We start from the raw sequence: 27,321 nt of genomic DNA, 5'->3' as shown, positions 1-27,321 counted from the left end.
TCTGCAAATGTTTCATTTTTTTAATTAAAAAAATTGTTATTGTTGGACATATTACATACTGTATTTTTCTGTGTATAAGACACCCCCATATATAAGATGCCACCACTTTTCCAACCCCAAATTAAGAAATCAATATTTTAAACATTTTGCTGGTTTTCCTCTTAAGGCCTTCTTTTTTGGCATCTAAAGGAGTTGTTCTTCCTGTTTTCTCCATTGTCTGACCATACACTCAGGGGGAGGAGGTCCAAATTGTCTCTCTGCAGCTCTGTTTCCAGGTTCTTTTGCATAATTGATTACATTCAGTTTGAATTTTGCAGAATAAGACAATCGCTTACTGGTATTTATCTTTTTATTTTTTGACATCTTTATGGGCTCAGAACACTTTGGTCCCCATTGCACCTCGTGCTCTCCACCTCCTCCTCTAATTACAGCATCAGCTGACATCAGCAAAATAAGGCTTGTGATTGGAGGAAGCCTGTTGAACAAGGTATGGGCAACTACACACCTCGAGGCTCCCTCTTCGGCTGACTTCCATGTATAAGACCCCTTGTTTTCAGTCTAACGATTTTAGAAAAAAAATAGGGCCATATACACAGGAAAATAAAATATGGTATGTCCCCTGTTTCCCCCCATTGACCTCTTCTAGCCCACCCCCAACACCGGCCCCAGGCCTTCACCACCCTATTGTCTGCGTCCACGGTTTATGCATATATGCATACTAGTTCTTTGGTTGATCTCTTCCCACCTACCCACCCCTGCCTTCCCTCTGAGATTCAACAGTCTGTTCTATGCTTCTATGTCTCTGGATCTATTTTGTTTGTCAGTTTATTTTGTTAATTAGATTCCACATATGAGTGAGATCATGTGTTACTTGTCTTTCTCTGACTGGCTTATTTCATTTAGCATAATACTCTCCAGGTTACTCCATGCTGCCTAGTATTCCATGTTGTAAATGTACTACAGCTTTTTAGTCCACTCGTCTACTGATGGGCACTTGGGCTGTTTCCAGATCTTAGCTATTGTAAATTGTGCTGCTATGAACATAGGGGTGCATACATTCTTTCTGATTGGTGTTTCATGTTTCTTAGGATATCCAGTGGAAACTTGGTTCTCAAACCTAAGGCTGTTTGAGAAGTGATTTGTTCGAAAACCTAATCATTTTTTCCCATTAGAAATAATGTAAATTGAATTAATATGTTCCAGACCCCCCAATGATTTCCTGTTTTAAACTTTCTTACATATACTTGTTTAATGTACTGCTTAATCTATAAACACTTCTTTTCTTAAATTTATCAAACCACACCCTACTAGCCTCAAATGAATTTTTCATATATCTCTGCTTCTGAAATCTATCACTGTCTAGTTACTTTTCCTTTATCCAGTAAACAACAGTTTTTCTACCTATTCAATTGTCTGTGATTGTTGTTTTGTGAGTACTTTCACACCCTTACCAACATTAGCACTCTTGTTTTTTTTTTTAACAGCACTCTTGATGGCCTCTTTAGGTTTTTAAAGTGGTGCTAAGCTTTCATTTCTCCAGCAGCAAATGCATTCTCTTCTTTGTTTGTTGCTTGAGAGACACTTTTGTTATGCTGAGGTGGAAAACTGAAGTTTTGGTCGATGACTGAGACATTATTTTCTGTGAACAACTTGGTCAAGAACTGAATTGTTTGAGATGGGAGACTTTCAAGAAACAGGTGTAACTGTGTTCCTCTAAGTGGGATCACTAGGTCATATGGCAGTTCCATTTTGAGGAAACTTCACACTATTTTCCATAGTGGTTGTATCAGTCTGCATAGCCACCAGCAGTGTACTAGGGTTCCTTTTTCTCCATACCCTCTCCAGCACTTGTTGATTTATTGATGGTAGCCATTCTGGAAGGTGTGAGGTGGTATCTTATTGTCATTTTAATCTGCATCTCTGATGATTAGTGACATTGAGCATTTTTTCATATGGCACTTGGCCATTTGTATGTCCTCTTTGGAGAAGTTTCTATTCAGGTCCTCTGCCCATTTTTTAATTAGATTACTTATTTTCCTTTTGTTGAGTTGCATGAGTACTTTATATATTTTGGAAATTAACCCCTCTATTTTTAAAAAAACTAATTTTTTTCAGAGAAGTTTTACGTTTACAGCAATGTTAAGAGGAAGGTTTACCAATTTTCCTGTCTACCCTTGCCCCCACACATGTATAGCCTCCCTCATTATCAACACCACTCACTGGTATGGTGCATTTGTTACAATTGATGAACCTACATTGATGCTCACCAAAAGTCCATAGTTTGCATTATGGTTTACCCTTGGTGTTGTACATTCTATTGCTTGCATACTTTTCAATTGATCATTCTTGTAAAATTTACTTAAAACACCTTCTAATAAATACCTTCCTATGAATATGAGAGCATTTCTCTAAGGTAGACTAAAAGAAGTGGGATTTGTGGGCCCTAGGATATGTGCATCTTAAACTTTCATAGCTAGTAACAAATTGCTGAATAAAGTAAGTGTGTATATTAATTTATCCTAGTACTTAATGAGAATATCCATTTCACTCTGGTCTAACCAGTGTTGAATGTTATCCAACTCTATATTTTTCTAATTTCTGAAATATTAGCTTCTTGTATTAATTTCAGTATTCTTGATTACTATGTCTTAGCATTTTTCTTTTTCTGTTAATGACCTATAATTTTCTAATACATTTATAGCATTATTGCAATTTAAAAATTACTTTAAATTATGGATTGATCTCTTATTAACATTAAAATATTTTATATAGTCTTCAGGCTTTATTAATGGTGATCTTTATCATCCAGAAACTTTAAGTAGTAAAGCTTGTTAGTTTTTTCTATGCCTTTGGATTTTGATTAAAGGTATGTTGTTAATGAAATATTAAATTGTGGCCTCTATTTTCTTTTGAAATTTCCCATATGTTTATACATATTGCCCCTTTTCCAGGAGAATGGGGTTTCTCAACTTTGGGGTAACAGAAGAGAACATGACATTTCCTGTTAAAAGTTATTCTTTTTACACCTTATATGTTTTTGTAGACATTTTCTAGTTTTTAATAGTGAAAAGGTAGACATCTGTTTTTAGCATCTGTATAATATAAGGGAGTTTAGAACAGAACTTCTCAACCTCAGCATTATTGACATTTGGAGGGCTGGATACTTTTTTTGTGGCTGGGGCTGTCCTGTACATTGTACAATGCTGAGCAGAATCTCTTGCCTGCACTTACTACAGTAGGTACCCCTCCAGCTGTGAAATTAAAGATGTCTCCAGAAATTGCCAAATGTTCCCTAGGACAAAATGTCCCCCAGGTGATAACTACTACTTTAGAGCCTTTAGCATATTATTCATAATTATTAAAATTCTGTGTCTGTTAGTTTAGCCCTCAGTCTGTTTGTGTTGAACACTTCATGGACTGTTTTTGCTGATGTATTTCATAATTTTTGGTTGAATACTGGACAATGTGTGTAGAACAGTGGACACTGAGGTTTATATTATTAGTTATTGGCAATAGGCACACCTGTATTTTTACTAGAATATTTTTGAGAGAGCTATCTAGTGGTAGTCATTGCATCTGGGCTTCATTATATTCTAGTGCTGCCTTGTTATCTTGTGCTTATGGTGGGGCTGTTTTGACAGAGGGTTTTCATCATTTGCTTCACTGTCAGCTGTAGACCTTTCCCGTGAAGCTGCATCTCAGAGAGGGTCTCTCCACATTCCTGCCACTCCCTCAGAGATTCTTTACTATCATGATTACTCACACTTGGCCCTTAGCAATTCATTAAATATTTAGGTGAATTATTTTTAACTATTCGTTTTGCATCCAAATCACTTCCTTTGTGCTCTGCCATAAATAAACCAGTTCTCCTGATGCTCTCTCCTTGGATGATCCTGTCTTTCCTTAGATTTTAGGTTACTTTGTTGCCCTTTACCTCAATTGTCTTATGGGTTCAAGACAATGAATGACTTTGTAGTTTACATGGAGTTTTTTTATTGTTAGGTTGGGAACAATACTCATTTCCATTTTTTGTTTGCTAGGCAGAGAAGTTCAGACTCTCAATTTTCTCCTAATATTTTAATAATATTGTTTTATCATTTTTGGATTTTAAATCCATTACCATATAGCCATGCAAATTTATAGTTTTATAAGATATCTATTTACAAAATTACTTTTGTGCAGAGGAAAAGACATTTTCTGCACACCTAGGAATTTATATTAATAATAACTAATATATTTACTTTTATGATACCTTTATTTACAATTTTTAAATTGAATTTGGAATGGTACAAGAAACACTCATATACCCTTTAGAGTCAACAATTATATAGTGTCACATTGGAAGTCTTAATGTATATACATACATATACATTTTCTTGCTAAAACCTTTGATAGTGGCAGATATCATGACACTTCATTCTTCAATATTTACCAATATCTGGTAAATATTGAAGAATCTAAAGAATATTCTCCTCATAACTAGAATACTATTATTACAAACACCAAAGAATATTAGCAATTTAATAACTTTAATTTTAATAATTGATACATATTTAAATTATTTCAATTGCTTCCAAAATATTTTTATAGCTGTATATTTGAATCAGAATACCACTTACTGGTAGATTGACATTGAATTTGATTGTTATGTTGCTTTTATCTGTTTTCTAGAATAGACTTAGTCACTTTTTTAAGATGATATTATCTTTTTAAATGATACTGACTTTAGAAGAGTCCAGATCACCTGGCTTGTTGAATGCACTATGTTCTTGATTTGCCTGATTGTTTCCTCATGATGTTATTTAACTTGTTATTCTGTTCCATGTATTTTATGTATACTAATACTCAGGTCTGAAAGAACAGGTCCCAGCAAGCTCTGTCATGGGCCAGTGAGTAAATATTTTGGCTTTGGGATTTTGCAGTGTCTTTCACAACAACTTAACTCTGACATTGTAGTATGAAAGGAGGCATAGAAAATCCATCAACACATGACTGTGGATGTGTTCCAATAAAAGTTTATTTATAAAAGCAGGCAGATGCCTGGATTTAGCCTGCATGTTATAGTTTCCCAACCCTTGATTGATACACTGGATTAGATTTTGGTTAGACTGATTTGTCAATAATTCTTTATTTACACACATAGGATGTTGTAAAGCCATGTCTTATCAGGAGATAATGTTAGGTTGCCCACTATTGACAATGTTAAGCTGATCATTAAGGTCATATGGTGACTGTCAGATTTCCCTATTGTAAATTTGGCTTTTGTAGTTAATCAGTAATCTGTGAGGTGTTTTTTTTTGGCAGTGTGGGAGTAGCCTGTCCTCCAACAGCCTTTTACATTTTGTTTTAGTGGCCATTTACTTGATATTGAAAAATCATAATTTTCTAATTTTATGTCATCTTTTACAATTATTAGCTGATATTTTTAGGTATCACTATGGACTCATGGATATTTTTAATGTTATACCCATTTACAGGCATTTCCCATATGTTCAAATTATACAATGTGGTCCATGGAAACCCATAGGGAAATTCTTCCAGGTGAAGTTGCTTTGGATTGGGTTTTGCCTAGATGAAATAATACATATATATTGAACACAACTCAAATTCATAAAATGTAAGGATGTAGAAACTCTATTGATTTTACTCTAACATTTTTTTTTTTTACATATAAGTTTTGTGAAATCAGGAACTGGATATGTCTTGATCTGTGTACAGCACATGGTGAGTAAGAGAAATATTTTTAAATTAAAAATTAGTAAGTCTTTAGAAATGAAGAGTGAAGAAGTCAAGGCGTGTAGGTAGGGAGGCCAAATACAGGTATTTAACTGAACATTACTTTACTCTTTTATGTTGTTATAAGGTAGACCTTTGATGATGGTTTTCCTTGTTATATATATTTAACTTGAGGAACACTTTTGAAGAAAAACAGGTTGGAGTGGAGAGCTTAACCCAAGACAACTGAGGAATTGGGTCATAACTCCTTGACTGTGCTGGGATTGAGCTGAGCATGCTGTGTGGACTAGAAGGCCCCAATTCTCTAGCAACTGAATGTCAAACATTTCCTGTATATTTTTCTCCCACAATGGTGCCATGAAGAGTTACTTATAACAGATACAAAAAGTATTTTCTATATTCTTTGCCCAAAGGATGACAGTTCAGTGTTTTCCTCATTTTCCAGGAGACAGGATCATCTGGTTTAGTTGTTAATTTCATTCTCCTGAGATGGAAGGGATAAAAATGATACTGTATTAAAAAGCGTAAGACGTGTACTCTGAAAACTATGAAAGATTGTCAAAAGAAGTCAAACAACCTAAAGAAATGGAAAAGTATTGCATGTTCATGGATCAGAAGACTTACTAGTTAAGATTTCAGAACCTCTACATTGATCTATAGATTCAACACGATGCTTATCAATATCTCAGTTAATTTTTTCTCAGAAATTAACAAGCACATCGTAAAATTTATATGGGACTTAAAAAGGTCCAGAACAGCTGAAACAATCCTGATAAAAAAGAAAAAATTTTTTGAGTCAATTCCCCAATTTCAAACTTGCTACAAACTATAGTAATCAAGATAGATGATGGAAGAGAGTTAAGTGTCCAAAAATAAAACCTTATATTTATCATGAATTGCTTTGGACAAGGATGTCAGGATAATTCACCGATGGAAAGAACAATCTTTTCAATAAATGATGTTGGGAAAACTGGATAGCCACATGTAAAAGAATGTGTATGTCACACTGTAAAAACCCCAAACCATTAAAAATTCTAAATAAATCATATACCTAAATATAATAACTAAAACTATGAATGTTTTGAAAGAAAATATGTATAAATCTTATGGGCGTTAGTCAATTCTTTTTTAAATATGATATCTAAAGCACAAGTAAACAAAAAAATAGATAATTTTCACTCTTACAAAGTAAAAAAACATTATGCACCAATTGGATCAAGAGTGTGAAAAACCAATCAAAAGAATGGAAGAAAAAAATTGAAAATCATATGTCTGCCAAGGGACTTGTGTCCAGAACATATGTGGAATTTTTACAACTTATCAATAAAAGATAAATGACTGAATTAAAAATGGCAAGAGGATTTGAATAGCTATTTCTTCAAAGAAGATATGCAAAAGGCTAATAACCACGTGAAAAGATGTTCAATATGATTAGACATTAGGGAAACACAAACCAAAAGCTTAATGCACTGTACACCAACTAATGTATAAAAAACCAGCCCTAGACAGTGTGGTTCAGTTGCTTGGCTCATCGCCCTGTGCACTGAAGGGTCTTGAGTTTGATTCCCAGTCAGCGCTCATACCCAGGTTGCAGGTTCCATCACTGGTCGGGGCACATATGGTAGACAACAGTTCGATGTTTCTCTCTTACATTGATGTTTTTCTCTCTTTCCCTCTCTCTCTAAAATCTATTTTAGGATGGGGATTAAAAAAAGCAAAAGCAAAAAACTAAACCACCACAAGTTTTTGTGAGGATGTGGAGGAAATTGGAACCCTTATATATTTGGTCTTGATCCTCGTGGAATTGGGGAACAATTTTGGGGATTTTTATGCAACATGGTAGAATATCAAATTTTTGTTTTGAGAAGGTAACACCGAGTTTTATGTGAACAACTGGTGCAGGAGAGAATAGATGAGAAAAACCAGTTAGGAGGATTTTGCAATACAACCAAGGAAAGATGACAGCTGCATTTAGGGAGGAGGTGATGGAGCCAGTATTAACAAGACAGATCTATGAGTACTGAGGAGGAAATATTAACATGATTTAGCAATGGACTGGTTTGGGGTAGAACAGGGTAGGAAAGAGGATAAAATTAATGATTTTTCCAGGTCCTGACTAGTGCAATGAGATGAATGGAAATGTCACTGAAAGAGATGAGAAACCCTGAAGAGGATTAAATTGGTGAAAAAATGATGAATTCTTTTATGGCCATGTTGGATTGCTTCTGAGATATGTAAGTAAAGGTGTTAAGTAAGCAATTGGAAATTGTGGTCTGGGGCTCAAAGGTAATTCAGGACTAGAGAAACTATTTGGCTATTATTTCCTTCTGCATAACTCATTGAGTCCCTGTAGACAGGATTGTCTATCAGGAGACTATAGTATAACTAGAGGCCCGGTGCATGAAATTCATGCATGGGTAGGGTCCCTAGGTCTAGCCGGCAATCAGGGCCAACTGGGGATTCCAGGAACAATTGTAGATTCTTAAGTAAAGTCTCAAACCCAACCTAACACTTATTTTACTAACTTTTATGACTATATATGCCATGTATTTATTGTTCTTTATATACAGGGTAGCATGGAATGAGTTGGGATAAAGGCTGGTGCTGTGACTGTGCGGTTTGAGCATCACAGCTTCAGATCATTAGTTTCTGCTTGTTGAGCTGACCAACCATAGCTTCTCTCTCTGCTTATGAGGAAATGTTTTGTATCTTCTCACTAAGTAAAATTAAAAACCACATGCACCATGTCTCACAAAGTGAGTGCTCTACACATGTGAGAAGGTAATCATGGGCAAGGGTCAAGGTGAGTACATCAACACAGCGAGTGGAATGGAGGAAGACCTCCATTGTTGACATGGAAATGCCTTGGGGTGGGTCCACAAGTAAACTCAGTGGGAGCCATCCTAGGGCATCACTGGCTATATGTCAGGTTGTCCAGTGTGATGGGCATGAGCTACGAAAGTGGATCAGCTAGTGAAGTGCTCTGGGAGCAATATGTGATCTTACCACATTGTCTTTGGAGACTTCAGACATAGCCCTGCTGGAGAGTGTATACTTCTCAGAGATGGCTTTGGATTCCCTGATCCCTTTCAACCATTTCCGGTATTGCTCCTGGACCTACAGAAGCAAAGCATGCTCTGAGTCAGCTCACTGAGAGGGGTGAGAGTGGAAAATCCTGGGTGGAAGCCGGACAATAGTACCTGCTGGCTGAGGAGACAGTACACCAGGAAGATGAAGACGCCCTGCAGGCTGTTGATGATGGTGAAGAGATAGGCCATGGCGTGAGCAGCTGGACCCACCTGCAAGATTCCCAGACACCACGTGCAGCCCAAGATGAAGAGCTGAGCTGTCGCTTTAAATGTCAACATCCTGGGTAGAAGGAAAAGAGAGGTCCGTGGTGCATCCAGAACAACAGAATCAAGGTCACCCTTATCTGTACCCCAGGGATGCATGGCTGAATTGTGATCAACTTTGATAACTGCTCTCAATGATCCTCTGAACAGAAATGCTATCAGAGTTTATCATGTCATTTTGACTTCGACTGAAGTACAAACTTCAGTTCTTGAACATCTCCCATCTCGAACAATTTGGTCCTCAATCAAGTTGTTAATGGAAAAAATGTCTTGGTTAACTTCAGTTCTCGACCTAATAACCATTTTCCTGCTGATACATGATTATGACAAAAAGTGTCTCTCAGGCCACAAACAAAGGAGAAAACATGCCAATTCGAGTCAGTTTACAGCTAAACCGTGCCTTGTTAACATCTCAGGAAATTGTGCTGTGAATATTTTATTTATTATTAATTAATTAATTAATTAATTAATTTACGTTTGTTGCTGGTGAAATGGACGACTAACACACTTTTAAAACATGAAGAGGCTATCAAGAGTGCTGATGTTGGTAAGGGCGTGAAAGTGCTCATGAAACAATAAAGGCAATTGAAGAGGTAGAAAAATTGTTATTGAGTTGGATAAATGAAAAGCAGTTAGCCAGTGACAGCATTTCAGAGGCAATGATACGTGAAAAAGTGAAGATGCTGCATACTGACCTCTAGAAAGATACCCTTGAACGAGTGCTGAAAGTGATTAGTTTAAGGCTAGCAGGGAGTGGTTCGATGAATTTAAGAAAAGAAGTGTTTGTTCGTAGATTAAACAGTACATTAGACATGTACTGTATACAGGAAAGGTTAAAACGGAACCATTTGAGGGGTCTGGAACAAATTAATTCAGTTTACATTATTTCTAATGGGAAAAAATAATTTTGTTTTCCAACACCGCTTCTCGAACAGCCTTTCAGAATGAATTAAGTTCAAGAACCGAGGTTCCGCTGTAGTGATAATTCATAATGTGGGTTTCAAAAAGATCATGATGTTTCATGAATGTCCCTAATTTCCTTCAATTGGCATTACTGGAGACGTTCTGTGTACCTGATTCTCTGTGCTGGGTCTTGGGTATTAAAAATAACAAAGATAATTTCTGTTTTCACAAACCTTATAGTCTCATGGAAAGATGAAAACAGTCACATAATATTTATTATGTGTGAGGTACCTCGGCCCAGGTCCCACCCAAAACTATTCCTATTTTTTCACTCTCCATGAACTGAGTGTGAGCATGATTTGCCTAGAATAGAGGCCATTCATTCTGTGCTAAGTTTAGGAAAGCAAAGGATGCCCCTAGCCTTTCACAAGATGTGATATGTGGAGAAAGAACCTGATTTTCTCCAGGTGTAAGAGTGGAGAGGGCAGAGGGAAGAGCATCCATGAAGGTGTGGGCATGAATGTGCATGCTGGGTTCTGGGAGCAGTTATGTGATTTCCTAAGTGTTCTATAAAGATAAAAATGTTCTGAGACCTTTTTCATAGGACCATGGAAGTAATTCATGTTTAAGAGAACAAAGTCAATTTTCTCTGTAGCTGAGATAATTTCATGCTCGAGTTATGGAGAAACAAAATATTTTTGACTTGGGTTTCAGTAGCAAACCACACTACCTGAGCTGGTTTCCAGAGAGGGTGGCTGCACCTCTCTCCTGACCCCTCAGAATCCCCGTGAAAGGACACCAGGAGCTTGGAACCATAGGGTATTGCTCCTGGACCATGCTTTGTATGGGGCGGTGTGCATCTCCGACCCCTCTCACCTCGTGTTCTGGAGGGTGGACACATCCCTGTTGAGTGAGGAGAGCTTGGTTTTCAGAATCCAGAAGGTCATCAGAAAGAAAGCCAAGTTAATCTGCAGAAACCCCATAAGGCATATTGAATATATTCCATCTGTACACCTTCCCTCCTGGCTCATCCAACACCTATCTCAGCAGGTAAGACACGTTTATATTTCATAGCAGTCATAGAAAAAGGGACCATCTAGTAACACAGGCTTATGCTTGTGCTGTAACTGGGGTGATCAACTTGTCCCAGTTTTCATGGCAATCTCCACATTTTAGCACTGAAAGTGAGAGGAAATCCCTTTATCCTGGTTTTAAAAGAGAAATTTTGCCTCTTGTAAGCCTCCTCAGTCCTGCGCAAACTTTAAGGATTTCTCATCCTGCCTGTAACCGCCCTTATACACCTGCTCTTCGATAGACCCTCAGCTGGGCAGGAAGCATGCTCTCATGTCATCCTTTACTCACAGAGAAGATGGTGCAGACGGGGCCAAGGAAGGTCCATATAAATCCCTTTTGTGTGCTGAGCCAGCATCTGAAAGAGAGATGGAAAGAGACTGAAGAATCTATTTGCCTTTGTGGATAAAGACTTGGTAGACATATCCTTCACCACCCATAGTTTCTTCCTCCTATTGCTAATATTTTTTCTTTCTTTTTTTATAAGAACATTTAAGCTTAGATATATCCTCTTACTAAGTTTTAAGTATACAATACAATATTGTTAATTATTCCCTATACTCTAATAGATCTTATCTTATTACTCTTTCATAACTGAAACTTTGTATATGCCTTTGATGGTGGTGCTCGTCCTGGTTCTATACTTAAGTTCAAACTCATCAGGTTACATACCTTAACTATGTATAACATTGTATAAATCAATCATGCCATAATAATGTTTTTGAAAAGATAAATTTATTTTGAAAATGTCTGTCAGGTATCCTGGCAGAAGAAAATATACATTTTTAAATGAAAAGATAAATATCAATAAGTAAATTAAGTTATGGTTTATTGGACAAATATTGTATCTCCTCTGTGTCAGGACCTCTGCTTGACCTGAAGACCCAACTGCAATGGAGGTAGTCTGGTCTCAGTCCTCAGGGAAGGTCACTAATTAGACCAGGGGTCCTCAAATTTTTTATAAGTACCACACACTAACGGATTGCACCACTGGAGCTCCCTCAAACTTTTTAAACAGGGGGCCAGTTCACTGTCCCTCAGACCATTGGAGGGCTGGACTATAGTTTAAAAGAAAAACTATGAACAAATTCCTATGCATACTGCACATATCTTATTTTGAAGTAAAAAAAACAAAATGGGAACAAATACAATATTTGTATTTGCATGTGGCCTGCGGGCCGTAGTTTGAGGACCCCTGAGTTAGACAATAGAAACAATCAAGATGATGAGTTTTCTGGTCAAGTGTGAGGAGCTATGAGAACACATATTAGACAGCTTGCCTAGTCGGTGGTATAGGAGATTCAGGTAGTTGGGAAGGGTTCCCTGAGGGAATTGATTGTGTTTATTCCGAGATATGAATGGATGGTGTATAGAAAGTGAAAAAATTGGGGACATGCAAGATGATAGTAAAAAAAGATGATGACAGTAACCTGATAATAATACTAAGGTAGGGCTCTTGTGCATTACATAATTTATTCCTCATGACAACACTGAGACTCCAGTGACCACAGGTTGGCATCTAATGCTTAAGGAAACATAGTACATCAAGGCCACACTGATAGAAATGATAGAACTGGAAATGACCCCATGTGAGATACTTGTGAATGAGTTGGGAAGTGTGAGTACCATGAAATTAGCTGGACCCACCAGAAGACTCAAAGCCAACACTACTAAGACAATGCTGGTAAACTGCAGCCTGTGGGTCAAATGGGGTCGCCACCTGATTTTGTAAATGTGCTTTACGGGAACACAATTGCACTCATTCTCTTGCATATTGTCTATGGCAGCTCTTGTGCTACAAGGACAGAGGTGAGTCATTGCAACAGAGAGTACATGGTCCGCACAGTTGCAGCCCTTTACAGTTTGCTGACTTTTATGCAAGCTATATAGGAAGGCCATCTGACCAGGGCTACTCCGATGTTGGTGAACATTAATTATTTCAACATAGGAGTATGTTGTAAATGCCAGATGGTCTGTATTTGATCCCAGTTCTGCCACCAACCATCTGTGTGATTTGGACCATGTCAGAAATCTCTGTACCTCAATTTCTTCACCTGCAAAACTCTTATAATACCATTCTACCTCAGCGGGTTGTTGGGAGGATGACTTGAGCTGATACATAAAAAATATTTGGAATATAGATTTCATATCCAAAATTATTTCTAAATCTTAGCTCTGGTCATCACAATTTCATCATTTAATAATCCTCCCTCCCCATTTTTTTTCTCTCCCTCTTTTTTTTTAATTAAGGAGAGAAGTAGGTTACACCAACCAATGCCATCCCTTCATTTTCATTTTGCTTCCTAGAATATTTAAAACAGTCCCCTCAGTTAATGCAATGAGTATTATATTAAAATACATTTACTGATATATAAGATAGGATTAAAATCATGTACAATAGTTTTAAATGTAACCTAATCTTTAATATAATTATAATTAATATTTAAAATAATTAAATTGAAAAGATAAAAATCAGCTTATTTATTTTAACCATGTATTAATTTATGATTGATTTCATTATTATAAAAGTATAAGTAATGAATGTAATGCACAATTAATATTATATAAACATATAATTATTAACATACTATAATTAACATTTGAAACAATGAAATTTTAAGTTCCTAATAACAGTCACTTCAAGGAATATATCATGGAACCAGGAAGATGTCTTTGGGTCGTTATTACTGTTTTCCTATACCTATCATATTCTAGTGAGATAAAAGTGCTACATTGGTTCTCTGCTGACCATGTGGAGAAGATGAGGACAGTGGAAACTTTAATTTACCGGGCAGGTGTTCCATAAAGGTGAGGCCTGGAAGCTGTGGAAATGACCACAATCACAGCTGGGACACCATAGCCCACAGGGAGCATGAACTTCTTCATGAACCTGCTCATGCTGGAGTAGTTGACCACCGTCAGGTTGCGTGCAGTGAGGAAGAGGTGCAGGCCCTCCAGCAGCATCCAGGTGAAGGAGGCCAGGTAGAGATAGTGTAAGGCACCGGCGATGATGGCGCACAGCACCTGGGGGAGGAGTGAGAGTCACCAGGTGGGATTGTCATGGTGAAGTGTGGACCCAGGACCTCTCCTATACTTTTTTGGGGAACTCTGATGTATATGAAGGAAATGTCAAAAAAGGGGGTGTCTTCTAGTTGGGTCAGTCATTGTGAAATTGGCTACTCACCCCTGTGACATTCCTAAAACACAAGGCCATTATATTAAGATGTTCAATGCAGCATGGCGTCATGAACTCCACATCCCACAGGGAAGACAGATGTCCTTTGAGACAGTGTCAGTACCTTGTTCTCAGTTTTGTCGATGGCCGTGAGGAAGAGCAGGTGGGCCAGGAAGAGGCAGAGCGAGAGATGCAGGTGGAGTGAGGTGCAGGTGTTCTGGATGGCTTTGCAGAGCAGGAAGGTGAGGGCCGCCAGGAAGAGGCACAGCAGAGAGAGGCTCAGCCCCAGGTAGGTGATCACAGCCAGGGCAGGATCATCATCCTGGAACCCAGCAAAGAGGGGATATCAGTTATACTTTCCTGGGCTGGGTTAATGACTCTTCCACCATATTTAGTTTTATTTTTTAGTGTAACAAAATCAGGAATGGAGGAGCCATCTAAATTTGTGATGTTTGTGGGTAATCTAGAGTTTTATGGGTTCTAAATGGATTAATTCAGACCCTGGAAGAATTGAGGGATAGAAGAGACCTTACTCAAGATCAAGTCCTGGAATTCAAAGGGTTGATTTATTTTAAAATATTTTTGCCCTAGTCAGTTTGGCTCAGTGGAAAGAGCATTGGCCTGTGGACTGAAGGGTCCCAGGTTTGATTCTGGTCAAGGGCACGTACCTCAGTTGCAGGCTCGATTCCTACCCCTGGTCAGGTGTGAAAAGGCAGCCAGTCAATGTGTCTCTCTCACATTGATATTTCTTTCTCTCTCTCTGTCTCTCTCTCCCTTCCACTCTCTCTTAAAATGGAAAAATAGCTTCAGGTGAGGATTAACAACAACAAAAGAATGTCACTGAAGAAAAATTTCCTAGCTGGTGTGGCTCAGTGATTGAGTGTTGACCCATGAACCAGGAGATATGGGTTTGATTCCTGGTCAGGGCACATGTATGGGGTGTGGGCTCAATCCCCAGTAGGGAGGTGTGCAGAAGGCAGGTGATTGATGATTCTCTCTCATCATTGATGTTTCTATCTCCCTCTCCTTTCCTCTCTGAAATCAATAAAAACATAAAATAAAGTATATTTATTGATTTTTAGAGAGAGAGGAAGGGAGAGAGTGATAAAGAGAGAAACATTGATATGAGAGGAAACATCAGTTGCCTCTTTCACAATCCCATGGAAATAGAGCCCCAGGCATGTGCCCTGATTGGGAATCGAACCAGCAACTTTTTGTGCACTGGACAATGCCCAAACAACTGAGCCACATGGGCCAGGCATAGGGTTTATTTTTCTTTAGACTTTTGGGCATGACTAAGCTTATAGATTATCATGTGAGAAGAAGGAAGTGTGTGTAAACAATTGCAACATTATTTATTAGCAAATGATCAAAAGAAAACCCCACTATAAGAGGTCTTGATGTGTAATTTACAAAGCATTCACAAAATGAAATGCTTTGTGGCAATTAAAATAATGAAGTGTCTCTTTGTAGGCCGGGATAGAAAATTCTTTTAGATGCAATAAATAAAACACAATTTGCACAACAGTGAAACACACACACACACTCCACCAAGTCTTTGAGAAGAGAAAAACCAAAGAACCAATACATGCATTATTTTTATACAGGGTGAGGCAAAAGTAGGTTTACAGTTGTGAGTATGTGAAAAACAGAGTTTATTCTTGTACTATTATTTGCTAGTTATTATATTATTTTCCATACAAACAACTATAGACCTACTTTTGCTGAACTTTATGTATAAAATATCCAAAGAAAAATGCAGGAGAAACTAACAATTTTGGTTGAGGCAAGAGGAACTAAGTGGTTTCTCATTCTGTTTGAATTTGAAATGTAAATACTTTAAGTCTTCAATAAATGTAAAACAGAAAAACATACATTGTTGAGAAAACCAAGATGGCGGCATAGGTAAACACTGGAGTTTGCTGCCTCGCACAGCCACTTAAAAATACAACTAAAAGATGGAACGGACATCATCAAGAACCACAGGAAAGCTGGCTGAGTGGAAATTCTACAACTAGAAGGAAAGAGAAAAGCATACCGAGACTCAGAGGAGGTGCAGTGCGGAAGTAAAATACTAAGGTACAGAGGCACATGCGGAGCAGGCTGGCGGCTGAGGGCGTGATTGTCTTTTTTAATCAGGAGGGAGTCTCAAGCTCTGAGCTCCAGTTCCGGGCGAGTCTCTGGGGACCCAGACTCATATGGGAGAAGCGTAACTGTCTGGCATTGGTCGGAACTCGAGGGCAGCTTTCTCTCGGAGGTGCTTGCAGCAATTGCCGGGACACTGAGAAAGCGGGGCCTCTGACGGCAGCCATAACTGCTAGCCCCGCCCTGTTGATCCCGTGGGACCCGCCCCGCCCAAGCCCTGCACAGAGGCTTTTGCTGGATAGCCTCAGGCAAAGGCTAGATTAGCACCTCCCTAGAGAATCAGGAGCCAGTGTACCCAGTGGTAAGAGTGGGACCATCCAGTGTGCAGCTCCTCGGATCCATAAAAGACACACTCAGGGGGCAGACTCGATGAGCACCAAAGCCCCAATGAAGCAAGTCTTGCCCCGGAGGGGAGTCTCCAGCACAGAAGTTCTCCCACTGCAGACACAGCTGATTCTCACAGCCAATTGGCCAGGAGGTCAATCCCTTTCAGTGTTACTTACAACAATCAAGGCTTAACTACAACAAGACTGTGCACAAAGACCACAAGGGGGTGCACCAAGAGTGTCCTCCTCAGGTAATTGGGGAAGCTGAACCACTGGGCTCTAGAGAAAACTTAGCACAGAAAACCACTTTATCAACACAGGGAAGCACAAAAAATGCAGAGACAAAGAAAAAGGACACAAATGACAGAACTGGAGGAAAGCAAACTACTGGATATAGAGTTCAAAACCACACTTTTAAGGTTTTTCAAGAACTTTCTAGAAGCCGCCGATAAATTTAGTAAGACCGTCAAAAAGACTGGTGAGACCGCCGATAAATGTAGTGATATCCTCAAGAAATCTAGTCAGACCCTCGAGGTTATGATAAAGGACCAACTGGAAATTAAGCATACACTGACTGAAATAAAGAATATTATACAGACACCCAACAACAGATCAGAGGAGCGCAAGAATCAAGTCAAAGATTTGAAATATGTAGAAGCAAAAAACACCCAACCGGAAAAGCAAAATGAAAAAAGAATCCAAAAATATGAAGATAGTGTAAGGAGTCTTTGGGACAGCTTCAAGCATACCAACATCCGAATTATATGGGTGCCAGAAGAAGAGAGAGAGCAAGATATTGAAAACCTATTTGAAGAAATAATGACAGAAAACTTCCCCTACCTGGTGAAAGAAATAGACTTACAAGTCCAGGAAGCGCAGAGAACCCCAAACAAAAGGAATCCAAAGAGGACCACACCAAGACACATCATAATTAAAATGCCAAGAGCAAAAGACAAAGAGAGACTCTTAAAAGCAGCAAGAGAAAGGAAGTCAGTTACCTACAAGGGAATACCCATACGACTGTCAGCTGATTTCTCAACAGAAACTTTGCAGGCCAGAAGGGAGTGGCAAGAAATATTCAAAGTGATGAATGCCAAGAACCTACAACCAAGATTACTTTATCCAGCAAAGCTATCATTCAGAATTGAAGATCAGATAAAGAGCTTCACAGATAAGGAAAAGCTAAAGGAGTTCATCACCACCAAACCAGTATTATATGAAATGCTGAAAGGTATCCTTTAAGAAGAGGAAGAAGAAGAAAAAGGTAAAGATACAAATTATGAACAACAAATACACATCTATAAACAAGGGAATCTAAAAATCAAGTGAATAAATAATCTGATGAACAAAATGAACTGGTGATTATAATAGAATCAGGGGCATAGAAAGGGAATGGACTGACTGTTCTTGGGTGGGGGGGGAAGGGGTGTGGGGGATGTGGTAAGAGACTGGACAAAAATCGTGCACCTATGGATGAGGACAGTGGGTGGGGAGTGAGGGTGGAGGTTGGGGTAGGAACTGGGTGGAGGGGAGTTATGGGGGGAAAAAAGAGGAACAAATGTAATAATCTGAACAATAAAGATTTAAATTATAAAAAAATAAAATAAATGTAAAACAGTATGTAAATAAAAGTATGAATATCATGTTACCTAGCAACGTGGCCAGAGGAATCATGGTCTTGGAGTGTTGTTCACACTTCTGGAGGCTTCTATGAGATCTGGCCACTTGGCTATTATCCTTTTCATGTGGGTGCCACATTTATTTGTCAATGCCCCATTACCTGAAGTTATCTGAGCAAGTTTCTCTGGTGAACCAGAGAAGTAACCAGATCAACTGGACAGGAAAGGAGGCACACATGGCTACTGACTCACCTGTACTCACTGGATCCCCTGGTACCTCTGAACTTTGTCATCACCAAATCTTCCTTTCTGAAGCCCCTGATAGCCCCTGTCCTGAAAACCCCCCATGGTGGCAGAATTTTAATTTGGCAATCATAACCCCACCAGCATGTGTACATATAAATGCCTCCAGGTTTTCAGTCAAATGCCATATAGGTGCTCCTTTGAAGGCATTTTGCAGGTCCACAATCAACTAACTTAAAGAGAGGGATTTATCATGTGTGGGCCAGATCTAATCAAATGAGCCCTTACCTGATTCAAAGTTTGAGGGTGCTTTAATGTGAGGGCAATTCTCCTACTGGCTTCCAGTGAGCAATACTGATACCCTGTGAGTAGTCTTTTTTTTAATTTTAATTTTAATTATTTTTTATAATTTTTTTTATTGCTTAAATTATTACAAAGAGTATTACATATGTCTCCTTTTTTTTCCCCCGCCCTTGACAATCCCCTGGCCTCCCCTACCCCCGAGTGTCTTATGTCCATTGGTTATGCTTATATGCATGCATACAAGTCCTTTGGTTGATCTCTTACCCCCCCCCCCCCTCCAGCCCCCCACCCTCTCCGGCCTTCCTGCTGTAGGTTAACAGTCTGTTCGAGGCAACTCTGCCTCTGTATCTATTATTGTTCAAAAGTTTATAATGGTCTCTATTATCCATGAATGAGTGAGATCATGTGGCATTTTTCCTTCATTGACTGGCTTATTTCACTTAGCATAATGCTCTCCAGTTCCATCCATGCTGTTGCAAATGGTAAGAGTTCCTTCTTTTTTACAGCAGCATAGTATTCCATCGTGTAGATGTACCACGGTTTTCTAATCCATTAGTCTACTGATGGGCACTTAGGCTGTTTCCAGATCTTAGCTATGGTGAATTGTGCTCCTATGAACATAGGGGTGCACATATCCTTTCTGATTGGTGTTTCTGGTTTCTTGGGATATATTCCTAGAAGTGGGATCACAGGGTCAAATGGGAGTTCCATTTCCAGTTTTTTGAGGAAACTCCATACTGTCTTCCATAGTGGCTGCACCAGTCTGCATTCCCACCAGCAGTGCACAAGTGTTCCTTTTTCTCCACATCCTCTCCAGCACTTGTCGTTTGTTGATTTGTTGATGATAGCCATTCTGACAGGTGTGAGATGATACCTCATTGTTGTTTTGATTTGCATCTCTCGGATGATTAGCGACTTTGAGCATGTTTTCATATGTCTCTTGGCTTTCTGAATGTCCTCTTTTGAAAGGTGTCTATTTAGGTCCTTTGCCCATTTTTTGATTGGATTGTTTATCTTCCTTTTGTTAAGTTGTATGAGTTCCCTATAAATGTTGGAGATTAGGCCCTTATCAGATATACTGTTGGCAAATATGTTCTCCCATGTAGTGGGCTTTCTTGTTGTTTTGTTGATGGTTTCTTTTGCTGTGCAGAAACTTTTTATTTTGATGTAGTCCCATTTGTTTATTTTCTCTTTAGTTTCCAATGCCCTAGGATCAGTATCGGTGAAGAAATTGCTTCGGCATAAGTCTGAGATTTTGTTGCCTTTGGATTCTTCTAGTATTTTTATGGTTTCCCTTCGTATATTTAAGGCCTTTATCCATTTTGAGTTTATTTTTGTGTATGGTGTAAGTTGGTGGTCTAGTTTCATTTTCTTGCATGTATCTGTCCAATTTTCCCAACACCATTTATTGAAGAGACTATCTTGACTCCATTGTATGTTCTTGCCTCCTTTGTCCAATATTAATTGAACGTATTGGTTGGGGCTGATTTCTGGGCTCTCTATTCTATTCCATTGATCTATATGTCTGTTCTTGTGCCAGTACCAGGCAGTTTTGAGAACAGTGGCTTTGTAATACAGCTTGATATCTGGTATTGAGATCCCACCTACTTTGTTCTTTCTCAGGTTCGCTGCAGCTATTGGTGGTCATTTTTTATTCCAGATGAATTTTTGGAGAGTTCATTCTAGGACTGTGAAATATGCCATTGGTACTTTAATGGGAAGTGCATTGAATTTATAGATTGCTTTGGGTAGTATGGACATTTTACTGATGTTGATTCTACCAATCTAAGAACATGGTATGTTCTTCCATCTCTTTATGTCTTCCTCTATCTCTTTTTTCAACGTCCTGTAGTTTTCTGAGTAGAGGTCTTTTACCTCTTTAGTTAAGTTTATTCCTAGGTAGCTTAATTTTTTTGGTGTGATGGTAAATGGGATTGCTTTTTTAGTCTCTCTTTCTGCAAGTTCACTATTGGTGTATAGAAATGCCATAGATTTTTTGGCATTAATTCTGTATCCTGCTACATTGCCGAATTCTTTTATTAAGTCTAATAGTTTTTTGATGGAGTCTTTAGGGTTTTTTAAGTATAATATCATGTCATCTGCAAATAAGGACAGTTTTACTTCTTCTTTTCCAATTTGGATGCCTTTTATTTCTTCTTCTTCTCTAATTGCAATGGCTAATACTTCCAGTACTATGTCGAACAGGAGTGGTGAGAGTGGGCATCCCTGTCTTGTTCCTGTTTTTAGGGGAAATGGTGTTAGTTTATGTCCATTGAGTATGATGTTGGCTGTGGGTTTGTCATATATGGCTTTTATTATGTTGAGGTATGATCCTTCTATTCCCATCTTGCTGAGAGTTTTTATCAAAAATGGGTGTTGAATTTTGTCGAATGCTTTTTCTGTATCAATTGATATGACTATGTGGTTTTTTTTCCCTTCAATTTGTTTATGTAATGTATCACGTTTATTGATTTGCACATATTGAACCATCCTTGCATCTCTGGGATAAATCCTACTTGGTCATGGTGTATGATCTTTCTGATGTACTGCTGGATCCGATTTGCTAAGATTTTGTTGAGTATTTTGGCATCTATGTTCATGAGGTATATTGGCCTGTAATTCTCTTTCATTGTGTTGTCTTTACCTGGTTTTGGTATTAGGGTGATGCTGGCTTCTTAGAATGAGCTTGGAAGTGTTCCTTCCTCTTGGATTTTTTGTAGTAGTCTAAGGAGGATAGGTTTTAGTTTTTCCTTGAATGTTTGGTAAAACTCCCCTGAGAAGCCGTCTGGTCCTGGGCTTTTGTTTGCTGGAAGCTTTTTGATAACTGCTTCAATTTCTTCCATAGTTATTGGCCTATTGAGATTTTTAGATTCTTTCTGATTAAGTTTTGGAATGTTGTATTTTTCTAGAAATATGTCCATTTCCTCCAGGTTGTCTAGTTTGTTGGAGTAAAGTTGTTCATAGTATTTTCTAACAATCATTTGTATTTCTGTGGGGTCTGTTGTTATTTCGCCTCTATCATGTCTGATTTTGTTTATTTGGGTCCTCTCTCTCTGCTTCTTGGTGAGCCTGGCTAGAGGTTTGTCAAACTTGTTTATCCTTTCAATGAACCAGCTCTTGGTTTCATTGATTTTTTGTATTGTTTTTTTGGTCTCTATGTCATTTATTTCTGCTCTAATCTTTATTATCTCCTTCCTTCTGCTCACTCTGGGGCTTTCTTGTTGCCCTCTTTCTAATTCTTTGAGCTGTAGGTTTAGATGATTTACTACCATTTTTTCTTATTTTTTGAGATAGGCCTGTAGAGCTATAAACTTCCCTCTCAGGACTGCTTTCATTGTGTCCCAAAGGTTTTGGATTGTTGTGTTTTCATTGTCATTAGTGTCCAGGATGTTTTTAATTTCTTCTTTGATCTCATTGGTAACCCAATCAATATTTAATAACATGCTATTCAGCTTCCAAGTGTTTGAGTATTTTGAGTTGTTTTTATTGTAGTTTATTTCTAATATTATGCCTTTGTGGTCTGAGAAGATGCTTGGTATGATTTCAATCTTCTTGAATTTGGGGAGACTTTGTTTGTGACCCAATATGTGGTCTATTTTTGAATATGTCCCATGAGCACTTGAGAAGAACGTATATTTTGTGGCTTTGGGGTGAAGTGTTCTGAAGATGTCTATTAAGTCCATCTGATCTAGTGAGTCATTTAGGATTGCTGTTTCTTTGCTGAGTTTTTGTCTAGTGGATTTATCCAGTGATGTCAGTGGTGTATTAAAGTCCCCTACTATGATTGTATTGTTGTCAATCTCTCTCTTGATATCTTCCAGGAGTTTTCTTATGTATGTGGGTGCTCCTGCATTGGGTGCATATATGTTTATCAGGGTTATATCTTCTTGTATTGATCCCTTTAGTATTATGAAGTGGCCTTCCTTATCTCTTGTTATGTCCTTCACTTTGAGGTCTATTTTGTCCGATATAAGTATTGCTACCCCAGCTTTCTTTTCCTTTCCATTTGCCTGAAAGATATTTTTCCATCCCTTCACTTTCAGTCTATGTGAGTCCCTTCTAATGAGGTGGGTCTCTTGTAGACAGCAAATGTAAAGGTCATGTTTTTTTATCCATTCAGCCACTTGATGTCTTTTGATTGGGCCATTTAGTCCATTTACGTTTAAAGTTATTATTGAAAGGTACTTGTTTGTAGCCATTTCTATTTTTTTGTGGCTGTTTTCTTTCTGGGCTTTTTATTTCTTCTTTTTACACCAGTCCCTTCAGCATTTCTTGTATTGCTGGCTTGGTGGTGATAAACTCCCTTAGTCATTTTTTGTCTGTGAAGCTTCTTATTTCCCCTTCAATTTTGAATGATAGCCTTGCTGGATAGAGTATTCTTGGATTCATTCCTTTGCTTTGCATCACTTTGTAAATTTCTGTCCATTCTTTTCTGGCCTGATGTGTTTCTGTTGAGAAATCGTTTGATAATCTGATGGGGATCCTTTGTAGGTAACTCTCTGTTTCCCTCTTGCAGCCTTTAAGATTCTCTCTTTGTCTTGTACATTTGCCATCGTTATTATGACGTGTCTTGGTGTCGGTCTTTTGGGGTTCATCTTGCCTGGGACTCTCTGTACTTGTGTAACTTTTTTCTTCCCCATATCTGGGAAGTTTTCTGTCATTATTTCTTCAAATAGATTTTCTAATCCTTGCTGCTCTTCTCGTCCTTTTTGCAGCCCTATTATGCGTATGTTACTTCGTTTCATGTTGTCTTGAAGCTCCCTTAGTCTCCTCCTGTTTTTTAATTTTTTTTTCCAGTTGCCGTTCAGATTGAGATTGTTTCTCTGCCTTATCTTCTAACTCACTAATTCGGTCCTCTGCTTCTTCTAGTCTGCTGTTGAAACTTTCCATGGTGTTTTTTTTTTTTTTTAATTAAATCTTTATTGTTCAGATTATTACATTTGTTCCTCTTTTTTCCCCCCATAACTCCCCTCCTTCCAGCTCACTCCCCACCCACTGTGTTCATCCATAGGTGCATGATTTTTGTCCAGTCACTTCCCGCATCTCCCACACCCCTTTTTCCCCCAAGAATAGTCAGTCTATTCCCTTTCTATGACCCTGATTCTATTATAATCACCAGTTCATTCTGTACATCAGGTTATTTATTCACTTGATTCTTAGATTCATTTGTTGATAGATGCATGTTTGTTGTTCATAATTTGTATCTTTACCTTTTTCTTCTTCTTCCTCTTCTTAAAGGATACCTTTCAGCATTTCATATAATACTGGTTTGGCGGTGATGAACTCCTTTAGCTTTTCCTTATCTGTGAAGCTCTTTATCTGACCTTCAATTCTGAATGATAGCTTTGCTGGATAAAGTAATCTTGGTTGTAGGTTCTTGGTATTCAGCACTTTGAATATTTCTTGCCATTCCCTTCTGGCCTGCAAAGTTTCTGTTGAGAAATCAGCTGACAGTCGTATGGGTATTCCCTTGTAGGTAATTGAGCCTCTTTCTCTTGCTGCTTTTAAGATTTTCTCTTTGTCTTTTGCTCTTGGCATTTTAATGATGATGTGTCTTGGTGTGGTCCTCTTTGGATTCCTTTTGTTTGGGGTTCTCTGCGCTTCTTGGACCTGTAAGTCCATTTCTTTCACCAGGTGGGGGAAGTTTTCTGCCATTATTTCTTGAAATAGGTTTTCAATATCTTGCTGTCTCTCATCTTCTGGCACTCCAATGACTCTGATATTAGACCGCTTAAAGCTGTCCCAGAGGCTCCTTACACTATCTTCACACTTTCGGATTCTTTTTTCATTTTGCTTTTCCAATTGGGTGTTTTTTGTCGAATCTTTGGTTTGATTATTGTACTCCTCTGGTCTGCTATTGGGTATAATATTCTTTATTTCAGTCCGTGTATGCTTACTTTCTAATTTCTTTATCGTAGCATCGAGGGTCTCATTAGTTTTCGTGAGGCTCTGCACAAATTTATGGCAAGCCCTCAAAATTGCGATTCTTAGCTCCATATCCTCCATTTCTGTCATGTTTTTTTGTCTCCGCATCTTTTATGCTTTCTTGGCGCACCCCCTTGTGGTCTCTGTGCGCAGTCTTGTTCTAGCCAAGCCTTAATTGTTGTAGTTAACACTAGAGAGATTTGACCCCCAGGCCGCCTGGCTATAGGAATCAGCTGTATGGAAAACGTCTGCCTTCTGGGGAGGCGCTAATCCAGCCTTTGCCTGAGGCGATCGGCAAATGGCTGTGCGCAGGCTTTGGGCGGGGCGGGCTCAACAGGGCGGGCGGAGGGAGCAGTTATGGCCACGCTCAGTCCCGTTCCCAGAGGCTCTGCTTCTCAGAACCCCGGCAGCCGCTGCAAACCTCGGAGAGAAAGCTGCCCTCAGGTTCCAACTGATGCCGGATAATCCCGCTTCTCCCGTTTGAGTCTGGGTCCCTAGAGACTCGCCCGGATCTGGAGCCCAGAGTCTGAGACTCACTCCTGACAGAAAACGACAACCGCGCCCTCAGCCACCAGCCCGCTTTGCGCGCGCACCTCGGTACCTTTGTATTTTCCACACTGCGCCGCCTCTGAGCCTCGATTTGCTGTTCTCTTTCCTTCTAGTTGTAGAGTCTCTCTTCAGCCAGCCTTCCTGTGGTTCTGGGTGATGTCCGTTCAGTCTTTTAGTTGTATTTTTGAAATGGTTGTTTGCGGCAGCGGTCTCCGGTGTTTACCTACGCCGCCATCTTGGTCTCCCTCCTCCCTCCATGGTGTTTTTGATTGTAGCTATATCACTTTTCATTTCTTCCTGATTCTTGCATAGGTTGTTGATTTTCTCATCCATCCTGTGAATGAATTGTACAACCATTATTCTGAATTCTTTTTCTGTCATGTTGCATGCTTCAACTTCATTAATTTCCTTTCTTGGTGATTCCTCATTGTCTTTCCTCTGGGTGTTGTGTCGTCTCTTCATTCTGATTATCTCCCGATGGTTCAAAGGTCGAGTTGCATGGGCCTGGGCCGTGTGCAGTGGGAGCCTCCCACCTCCCTAGTGTCACTGAAGAGCTCTGACACTAAGATGTGTGGTTGTTGTTGGTGGGAACCAGGCTCGCTCTGAGTCAGTGTTGCCAGCGCTCAATGTGGCCTTGTATGTGCCCTTAGAATCAGGGACCCTGCCTGCACCGTGTTGAAAAGCAGAGCCCCCTAGCATGTGCCAGGAGTCAGAGTTCCCCAAGAGACCAGTATCAGAGTCTCTGTTGCTTCGCGGGACCTCGCCTTGAGAATCAGGGTCCCTGTGTGCCCTTGCACCAGGAATTGGATTCACTGGCTCTTAGTATGAATGCACAGGGAATCAGGATCTCAAGCGCAGGTGATAAGAAACACAGTCAAGTCACTAGTGCTTGGTGCTGCCTCCTGTCCCAAGAAACAGGGTCCCTGGGCCTGTGCCACGCAGACAAATTCCCGTTCGCTCCTTTGCTCCCACCCCGGGGCTCCGAAGCCCGCAGTGGGCGTAGGATCAATTCCTGGTGCTCGCGCGTTTGGTTTGCTTCCAGCCCAGGGGTCCGAAGCCAGCAGTGCACAAAGGATCAGTTCCAAGGTGCTCGCGCACTTCCAGGCCAAAGTTCCTATAGCGCTGAGGCCCCGGCAAGGGGTGGGTCTAACAGTTAGTTACTCTGGCGCTGCCTGTGAGCCTGCGGGAAGCGGGGATGGGCTCTGTTACTCACGGATCTGCCGCAGGGATCTCTGAACTTTTGGTGTCTGCAGGTCTGTAGCTGTGGTCACAGGTCTCTGTCCCCAGTGGCTGCAGGGTCCTGGTATGCGTCTGAGATCAGACTGGGTGGTGCTGAGGCCAGGATCCTAGTCTCAAGCAGCTCTGTTTCCCAAGATGGCGTGGTCGCTGTGCCTGTGCTGGCTGCCCAGGAGTGTCCGTGCCGGGAGCGGGACTCCACCGCCTAAGACTGCCCGGTTTAGCAGCCCCTTAGAAGACCTGCAGAATCTAACTGTCCCTAGCTCATACACACACACCACACATGTCCACACACTCCTCTATCACTTCCTTGCGCTCTCACACTCTCTCCCTCCCTACCTTCCTGCTGGTCGCCATTTTCCTCTCCCCTGTGAGTGGTCTTGGGAGGGGTACACGAGAAAGGATGCAGGGAGCTCCTAAGACAGTGATGGTGAACCTATGACATGTGTGTCAGAGGTGACACATGAACTCATTTTTTTGGTTGATTTTTCTTTGTTAAATGGCATTTAAATATATAAGATAAATATCAAAAATATAAATCTTTGTTTTACTATGGTTGCAAATAACAAAAAATTTCTATATGTGACACGGCACCAGAGTTAAGTTAGGGTTTTTCAAAATGCTGACACACCGAGCTCAAAAGGTTCGCCATCACTGCCTAGGAGCTGAGTGTGCTCCTCTACTGCCAGCAGGTAAGAAAGTGAGAAATCAGTCCTACAAGTTCAAGGAACTGAATT

General features: G+C 39.6%; 1 protein-coding gene across 1 annotated transcript in view; it reads right to left on the bottom strand.

Moving 5' to 3' along the window:
• Window positions 1-4,997: 4,997 nt before the first annotated feature.
• The window catches only part of LOC139010996 (adhesion G protein-coupled receptor E2-like), a 42,403-nt gene continuing 20,079 nt past the window's right edge, over window positions 4,998-27,321 (bottom strand). The window contains exons 15-21 of the mRNA XM_070416136.1: window positions 14,363-14,560; window positions 13,852-14,087; window positions 11,355-11,421; window positions 10,869-10,960; window positions 8,937-9,105; window positions 8,743-8,853; window positions 4,998-6,220 (exon numbers count right to left, since the gene is read on the bottom strand). Of these exons, the coding sequence (XP_070272237.1) occupies window positions 6,200-6,220; window positions 8,743-8,853; window positions 8,937-9,105; window positions 10,869-10,960; window positions 11,355-11,421; window positions 13,852-14,087; window positions 14,363-14,560 (894 nt within the window). The 3' untranslated portion in view covers window positions 4,998-6,199. The remainder of the gene's footprint in view (window positions 6,221-8,742; window positions 8,854-8,936; window positions 9,106-10,868; window positions 10,961-11,354; window positions 11,422-13,851; window positions 14,088-14,362; window positions 14,561-27,321) is intronic.

Source organism: Myotis yumanensis, unplaced genomic scaffold, assembly GCF_028538775.1.
Source record: "Myotis yumanensis isolate MYYU_CA2020_CCGP unplaced genomic scaffold, mMyoYum1.0.hap1 SCAF_5, whole genome shotgun sequence".
Taxonomy (NCBI): Eukaryota; Metazoa; Chordata; class Mammalia; order Chiroptera; family Vespertilionidae; genus Myotis; species Myotis yumanensis.
The sequence above is the reverse complement of the archived record's forward strand: the minus strand, read 5'-3'. Positions and strand labels throughout refer to the sequence as shown.